The sequence below is a fragment of the Crocuta crocuta genome, unplaced genomic scaffold (assembly GCF_008692635.1).
Source record: "Crocuta crocuta isolate KB4526 unplaced genomic scaffold, BGI_CrCroc_1.0 scaffold290, whole genome shotgun sequence".
Lineage (NCBI taxonomy): Eukaryota > Metazoa > Chordata > Mammalia > Carnivora > Hyaenidae > Crocuta > Crocuta crocuta.
The window spans coordinates 57001-65272 of record NW_027527429.1 but is presented as its reverse complement, the minus strand read 5'-3'; the positions used below and the strand labels follow the sequence as shown (position 1 = coordinate 65272).

General features: G+C 62.8%; 1 protein-coding gene across 2 annotated transcripts in view; it reads right to left on the bottom strand.

Annotated features, from left to right (window-relative positions):
- PDCD1 (programmed cell death 1) overlaps positions 1-7796 on the bottom strand; it is a 9699-nt gene extending 1903 nt beyond the window's left edge. For both annotated transcript variants that reach the window (XM_077758582.1, XM_077758586.1), the window contains exons 1-3: positions 7689-7796; positions 635-994; positions 84-245 (exon numbers count right to left, since the gene is read on the bottom strand). In XM_077758582.1, coding sequence (XP_077614708.1) covers positions 84-245; positions 635-994; positions 7689-7764 — 598 coding nt within the window. In that variant the 5' untranslated portion in view covers positions 7765-7796. The remainder of the gene's footprint in view (positions 1-83; positions 246-634; positions 995-7688) is intronic.
- Between the last annotated feature and the right edge of the window lie 476 nt (positions 7797-8272).

Here is an 8272-nt window from a genome sequence, read left to right as displayed (position 1 = left end):
GGTGGTCCCAGGAGGGTGAGGTTGCGGGTACTGCCTGGGGCCCTGTCTGCAGGAGATGGCAGTGGGGTTTGGTGGGGCATCACCTCGAGTGGCCCGGGGGAAGGCCACGGCCAGCGCCCAGGTCAGCAGCAGCAGCAGCAGGACGCCCACCAACACACTTGTGATGCTGACGACCAGCCCCTGCACCTGGCCCGTGAGTCTGGGTGGGGGGCTGGGGCTCTCCGTGGGGGGCTCTAGGGTCCTCTCTGGAGGGGCAAAGGACAGAGACTCACTGAGGAGAGCCAGGGAGGAGGGGACCCAGCACCCTCCCCGGCCCCCTCCTCTGCCCTCCCCTGCCCTCCCCAGCCCTCCCCTGCCCTCTCCCCAGCCCCTGGGGCCTGGCTCCTGGTCCTGCACTGACCACCCTTGCCCAGGCTGCACTGCTGCTGAGCTTCCGAGCCTCACCCTGTCCTGACAAGTGCCACCTGCTGCCCCCGCTAAGACCCTGCTGTCTCTGAAGGACCAGTGGGTGTGTGGGTGCTTTGGGCACCCAGTGGGCCCAGGTGTGGGACGGAGCCGGAAGGGCAGCCCCCGGCATCCCTGCCACTGCGCCCCATGTCCCCGGCCGGCTCCCCTGGCTGCCTGGGCTCCGCACCTTTCACAGTGAGCTCTGCACGTAGACTCTCGTAGATCTGCGTGTTGGGGGGCAGGTAGATGGCCCCGCAGAGGTAGATGCCGCTGTCGTTGAGCCGGGCGGCGAGGATGGTCATGTGGAAGTCCTGCCCGCTGGGCAGCCGTGTGACGAGGAAGCGCCTGTCCTTGCCGGGCTGGGTGTGGTTCTCCTGGAAGGCGGCCAGCTTGTCCGTCTGGTTGCGGGGGCTCATGCGGTACCAGTTGAGCACGAAGCTCTCAGGTACGTCGGGGAGGCTGCAGACGAAGGTGGCGTTCTCTCCCTCGAGCACCGTGAGCTGGGCCGGCGAGAAGGTGAGGGGGCTCCAGGGCCTGTCAGGGGAGTCTGGGAGGTGGGGAGAGGACCAGGTGGTGAGGAGGGGGCCGGGGGGCAGCTCCTCCTCTTCCACCTCCACACACCCCAGCCCCCACCCCTCCCCTGCTGACTCGGGGCTACTGGTGTCCAAGGGCCCAACCCCCACGTTCTGAGCTCCGCTGGCCCATCGGGGGCCTGGCCTGGTCCTGTGTGCCCTGAGGGTGGAGGGGGTGGGTGTCTGAGATGCCGGGAGGGCCGGCGGGGGCTACTTCGAACACAGAAGGCTCAGGGTCCAGCCTTCGGTCGTCTCTGGACAAACTCAGAGCCGAGTGGGGCTCTGTGTCTTCTGCTGCGGCTCTGGGACTGGAGCTCGGAGGGAGGCCGGGCCGTCGCCCCCCACATGGACTGGCATGGAGGCGCCTGATGGTCCTGGGTCCCGGCCCACCCCCCACAAAAGCCCTTGCAGGAACCCCTGGCTGCTGAGGCACCGGCCCGGGGAAACTGCCATGCCCTGCACGGGCAGGCCGCACACACTCGTACTTACACTCACACTCTGACACGTCCGCAGTGCCTACAGGAGTGCACGTGCCCCCGTGTGCTCACAATGGAAGGGAGAAGCCCCTTCCATTGGGGCCCAGGCGGCACCCCAGCAGCACCCATACAGAGTCAAGGCCACACAGGGACCGGTCACAGGCTCCCGGGGTCCCAGAGACGGAGCCACGGCCAAATCCTCACGTGCTGGCCCCCCTTCCCTGGGGTCAGCTCACACAGGGAGGTGGCGCCAGGACCCAGTTACACACGGGGAGAGCACGGCTGGGAGGGAGGGCCCAGCCCCAGCCCCAGCCCCAGCCCCGGGTCTGCGGCCGCCTGCCCCGACCCCCGGCCCCCAGCTCACAGGCCCCTCCTGGCCCTCTGCCACCTGCTCCAGGCCTGCTTGCCTGGGAGGGAACAGGCAGACCCCGGGCGCTGCCCGGTGAGGTCATTCCCTGGCCCACCCAGCATGTCCCCCACCTCTCGGCTCCCCAGATGCCGCGAGGACCAGAGATGCCAGTCCTGAGATGACACTGTGTGGCTGCCCCTCTGAGCGGTTCTTGCCTGGCAGCAACAGGGACTCAGACCCTCAGCCAGGGTCCCTCCGCCTCTGGGGACGGGTGTCTGAGGCTGGGCTCCATGGCTGTGGCCCCGAGGAAGAAAGGGCTGGTCCCAGGACCAGGGGCCACCCAGCCCTGTCAGGGCACGTGTAACAAGAACTCTTCCGCACGTGCCCACTGGGTACCTCACGTGGGGTGAGATCACAGAGGTGCTGAGACCAGGGTGGGCCCTGATGTGCTTGCAGCATCCCGTGTGCCTACGGCCCCACTCAGGAGAGCGCACAAGGCACCCCCCATGTCCCTTTACACGGGGGCCCTGGGGCTTGGTGACCTGGTGTCTCTCTTGGCCACTGATGGCGGGACAGGGCTGTCATGTGGCCATGAGGGTGGGTACCCTGTGTGTCAGGGCCAGGAGGTCCCCCAGTCTGGGGTCCCCTGGCCCCTGTGGGGGGGGGCTGGTGCACCTCTGAGGCCCTGCAGAAGGCCTGTCCCACGGACCAGGAGGGGGCCAGGCCTGGGGGGAGTGGCTGGTGTGGGCGGGGCCCCTCCTCTAGGGAGGCCTGCTGCCTGGTGGAGCCGGCCGTCTGCTCCTTGACCTGGCCCGGCTTCCCCAGGGGCGACGCAGCACCAGGGCTGCCCGTGACAAGCCCCTCTCCTGTCCTGACTATGCGTGCTCGCCATGCACGGCCAGCACGGGACGGCGGGACTTCTGATCGCGGCGGCGTCAATACACACTTGTCCAAGAGGCACGCGTCCGTCCACGGAACACATTAGGGGGATGCGTACAGTGCAAGTAGAGCAAGATTCGGCGGGAGGCAGCCGCGGCATCTCAGCCTGGGCACCGAGACCGTGTGACCGTGCGGCCCACCCGGCTCCGTGTCTCCCCGGCTCCCGGCAGGGGCGTGCCTGCACCTGCCTGCCCGCTCTGTGGCCTCCCAGACCCACACCACCACCAAGGCCTCCGGACAGAGCCCTGCCCTGCCGGGACCACGGCACCCGAGAAGGGGCCCTGGGGGGTCCACGTGGTGTGCCGGCTCCCCAAGGCAGCAAGCCCCCCAGGGCCCCTTCGAGGACTCTGGTTCAGGCCCTCATCTGCCCCACATCTGACCTGAACTTGTCACTGTTTGGGCCACTTGTCTGTTCATTGGCTCTTTGTGGGCCTCGCGGGGTCTGAACATGGCGAGGAGAGGACTCTGGGCTGCCCGGAGCCCTGTCCCCCCGGCCCGGCCTCCGCCAGCTCTCCACCTGGGAACCTCCCGCTCCTCTGGATGCTGCTGGCCTCCTTGCTTCTCCTCTGCCTCCTTCCCAGGGCAGGCCCCCCCCCCCCCCCNNNAGACCGCCCCCTCGTCACAGGGTGCATGACTGTCGAGGGCTCTGGTGGTTTGGCTGGTATGCGGGGCCACAGGGGAATCCCGGCCGGGTGCTCAGGGGCCTGTCCAGGTGGAGAAAGATGGGCTCCCTGGAGCAGGAGCCGGGCAGCACCAGGGGAAGCAGGCCAGAGGGAGCATGGGTGACAGCCAGCTGGCACCTGGGAGTCAACCCAAACTCCGTCCAGAGAAGGGCCGAGAGTAGAGCTCACTTCTGAGTACGGTGGATGGGACACCCCTCTTTCCCGACGGTACCAACCTCTGCGAATCTTCTGTTTGAGCTTAAACACTGAAATGTTGTCTGTTTGCTTTATATTGGATAATAAGATGTGTGGAGAGGGGAGAGAGCACTGTGGCCGGCAGGGTGGGGAGGCAGAGACCCCAGGCCGGGGCCCAGCATCGCGGGCCAGGCCGTGTGTCGGGCGTCCGCAGAGGCTCACAGGCCACACGTTTCACACCCTCGGCTGGCACTGGGTTTAGGCAGGACCGTCTGTGGTGTTAGAAGTGTCACCTAGTGGGCCATCAGGGCTCCAGCCACCTCCATAAGCTTCTTACTCGTCAGGACAGAGACAGGGTGCCTTGGCCTCCTTGCTGTGGGGTCCCCGAAGGGCACTGCAAGGAGATACTAACTTGCCTGTGATCACCCACAAACAGGTGTCAGACGTACCCGGGGGGCACGTGCCTGAACCCCTGGTTTGGAGCCTCACGGATGCCCCTTTCTGCCCTCAGCAAAAGTGAAAACAAACAAATGCGGCCTCTTCCAAGTAAAAAGCATCTGCACAGCAAAGAAAACCATCAACACAGTGGAAAGTCCATATGCAGGGTGGGAGAGAGTATTTGCAAATCACATATCTGATAATATCCCAAATATGTAAAAACTCATGTAATTCAAGAGCAAAACCCCCAAACAATCCAATTAAAAAAGTGGGCAGAAGACCTAAACAGACGCTTTTCCGTAAAAGATACACAGACACCACAGACACATGAAAAGATACTCCGCGTCACTCAGCGTCAGGGAAACACAAACCTAAACTCGATGAGACACCACCTCCCACCTGTCAGAGTGGCTAAAATTAACAACCCAGGAAACAGGAGCTGGTGAGGATGCTGAGCAGGAGGAAGGCTTCTGCACTGTTGCTGGGAGTGCACACTGGTGCAGCCACCCTGGGGGACAGTGTGGAGGGGCCTCAAGAAACTAAAAATAGAACTACCCTACGACCCAGGAATTCCTCTTGTCTGTTCCACAGAGAACAAAAAGGCTCCTTTAAAAAGATCTGCGCGCCTCTCCACCAGCGGCCCGAGTATGGAAGCAGCCCGCGGACGACGGATAAGGAAGGTGTGCAGCGTTCGCAGCGAGTGTTGCTCAGCAGTAAAGAACGAAACGTCGCCATTTGTGACCACGTGGATAAGCTGGAGAGTGTGAGGCTACGGGAAAGAGTCGGAGAAAGCAAACACCGTAGGACCTTGTTTGCATGTGGGATCTAAAAACAGAAAGCAAAATAAAACAAAACCCGAGCTCACTGACGTGGGGAACCGATTGGTGGCTGCCCGAGACAGGGAGGGAGGTGCTGGCAAATTGGGTGAAGGGGGTCAACAAGCAAAAACTCGCAGTCCCAGAAGGAGCGGGTCAGGGCGCTGAGCTGCGTGGCACGGTGGCGATTGGCGCTGCCGGGTCGCACGTGCGCAGGAGCTCCGGGAGCGAATGGAAAGTTCTCATCACAAGAGAAGCACTTTGTGACCGTGTGTGGGGACAGATGCTGGTGGATGCATCGAGGCTGTTGTCTTACGGTATATACAGGCCACGGATCATTTCATTGTGCACCTGAACTTAATATGATGCGGTCATCGTACCTCAGTAAAATATTCCTAATTCTAAGGCTTTCCATATCTAAAATAAAATCGAGATTTGATACACACACACACACACACACACACACACACACACACACACACACGGCCAGGCAGCGCTGTCAGGGGCAGAGGGAGCTGGGCCCCGAATTAGAAGAAGCCGAGGGCAGAGACAGCCGAGCGAAGCAGGTGGTCCTTGGCTGGGCTGCCACCAGGGCTGGGCTGGGGTGCAGACGCATCTGGGCTACGGTCAGAGCTACCCTCCCGGGAGAAGCCAGACATCTCAGAGAGCGCTGTGGGCTCAACTGTGCCCCCCAGGGCGTGTGTTGAAGTCCTCGTCCTCAGCACTGCAGAATGTGACCTTATTTGGAAATAGGTCATTATAGATGTAATTAATTAAGATAACTGGAGCCCATAGGTCCCTCCTCCAACATGACTGGTGTCCTTCTAAGAAGGGGGACGTTTGGACACGAACACACAGGGACAGCTCCCTGTGAAGCTGGAGTGGAGACGGGGTGATGTGCCCACAAGCTAAGAAACCCCAAGGACTTCCAGCAAACCCCAGAAGCCGGGGAAGCCAGAGATGGACCCTCCCTCACGCTCAGAGGGGACTGGCCCTGCTCACACCTACTCTGGGACCCACAGCCCCAGGGGTGCCAGGCAATAACCGGCAGTGCCCTGGGGTTGGTTGTTTCGGTTCAGCCGGCCTAGCAAATTAACACAGAGGCAAATGTGCCAATATCGTCAGCTGGTGACTCTGGGTAAAGGGTGTCTGCTGCCCGTGCTTTTGTGGCTTTGCTGTCTGTTTCAGACATTTCTCAAAATTGTAAGTGGAAAAATAAATAAGAGGGGCGCCTGGGGGGCTCAGTGGGTTAAGCGTCCGACTTCAGCTCAGGTCATGATCTCACAGTTCGTGGGTTCGAGCCCCGCGTCAGGCTCTGTGCTGACAGCTCAGAGCCTGGAGCTGCTTCAGATTCTGTGTCTCCCTCTCTCTCTGACCCTCCCCTGCTCACTCTCTCTCTCTCAGAAATAAATAAAACATTAAAAAATTAAAAAAAAATAAATAAGAGAAATCTGGCATCAAAAGGCACTATCATGGGCTGTGCCGGACAGTTTGCATCAACGATCTGATTCAGTTCTCGCCCCCAGCGGCAGGTGCCTCCTCCGTGATACTNGCGGTGGACACACACGGGAATGACTGAAGCGATAAACAGCGGATAAACCAGGGAGGGAAAGAGACGGCGTGGAAGCAAAGGGCCCTGCAGCCAGGAGTGCCGGAGTCGGCTGGGAGAGCTGGGGGGCGCCTGGCCCGCGGTTCCGTCAGTGTGGAGTGCTCAGCGCCGACACAGGGAGACCGAGGCAGCTGGGCTGCGTTCTATCCTCCCCCGCTCTGGGGAGGGGTCCCGGGGGAAGCTGGCCACCAGGGCTGAGTCGTGGCCTGACTACACTTTCTTCCCCTGCCTGCTGGGATGACACCCGCCCCTCGGCCCCTGTTCCCTAGGCTCCCCGCAAGCCCCCACGGGGCACCTTTTGGCCATAGGCCCTTGGACCACCAGCCTCAGCTCTGAGTTCCCTCCGCTGATCCTGAGAGCCAGGCCAGCAGAGGAGGAAATGCAGGGTGACTCCTGCATTGCCAAGCAGTCCCCAGAGGGGCATCAGCACTCTAGGATGGGCAGCCCCGGGAGCCCTGGGGGCCGTCACACCTCTGAGCCCAGTGAGGCCCAGAGGAAAGGCTCCTTCCTTGGAGGACGAGGGCAGCCGGGCCCCCCTCCCCGACCAGCAGGCTCTGACTGGGGCCCGCAGGGCCTGCCCCACAGACAACCCCCGCGAGGGGGCCGGGGGCCAGGGCCTCCTTGACAGAACGCCGCAGACGCCCCCCAGCCGTGCCCACGAGCTGCACACCCAAGGATTTCGTCCAGAGACTCCAGGTCATGGCAGGGGGCTGGAGAGGTGAGCAGTCTTCACCTGGACGGTCACACCTCGGATAGAATTAGAGAAGTGTCCCTGGGCTGTCCAGCCAGGGACCTCACAGGGAGAGTCCTTCCCCTGGGAGGCTGGTCCCACCCCCAGGAGAACACGAGGCAGCCGGGCTGAGGACTGGGTCTCTGGGCGGCCCAGCCTATCATCCTACACAGAGGGGCCGGCCCGGCCGCCCCACATCCCATGGGACTCCCAGGAAGAGCTGGGACGTTCCTGCCTGCTTACAGGCAAGGATCAGACTCACCACCAGGTGAGGCAGGCAGGGAAGGAGCTGGAGCCCAGAGAGGGCCCTTCACCTGCCCAAAGCCACACAGCACCCAGGCCAGGGCCAGTGCTGGGCCTCTGGGGCCTGGCCCCACCACAGCCCCCTCCTCATCTGCCTGAAGGGCAGGAGTGTTTTCCCCCTGACCCCGCGTCACCTGACCCTGACCCACGTACCTAGGAGCCATCCTGGCCACCAGCCCAGCTGCAGCACGGCCCAGACGAGAGGCCAGGGTGCCCGTGGGGTCCCCATGGCCGGAGTGGCAGCCGCCTGGCTGGGTAATCTCTTCCTCCACGGCTCTGGTAGAGGTGTCAGCGGAAAGGAAACTGTCCCAGGTTAGGAGGAGGGACCCGCCCCAACCCTGCCCCCTCTTCCTCCTCCTCCACGTGGGTGGAGATTGGAGGGGAGCCTGAGAGCGAGAAGGACGGAGAGACAGAGACGGAGGAGGGGGCGGGAGAGGGAGATGGGGGGAGAGATAGAAATGAGAGGGCAGAGACACAGCTGCGGAGGCACAGAAATAAAGGAAGAGAGAGGCTGACGGAGGAGGCGGCCCCCTGCCCCCCCCTCCCCGCGTGGGGTCTCCTCCGAGCACCAGCTTTTGTCCCTTTGTTCGTTGTTGCTCCTTCCGCTGAGGCTGCTGAGGCTGTAGGGCCCTGTGTCCTCCCTCCCCCGGCCGGCTGTCTGGGCTCAGTCCGGCTCTGCAGTGAAGGGTGGGGTCAGCCCCAGGCGCACCTTGTTTCCTCCTGAGTTGGACCCACCA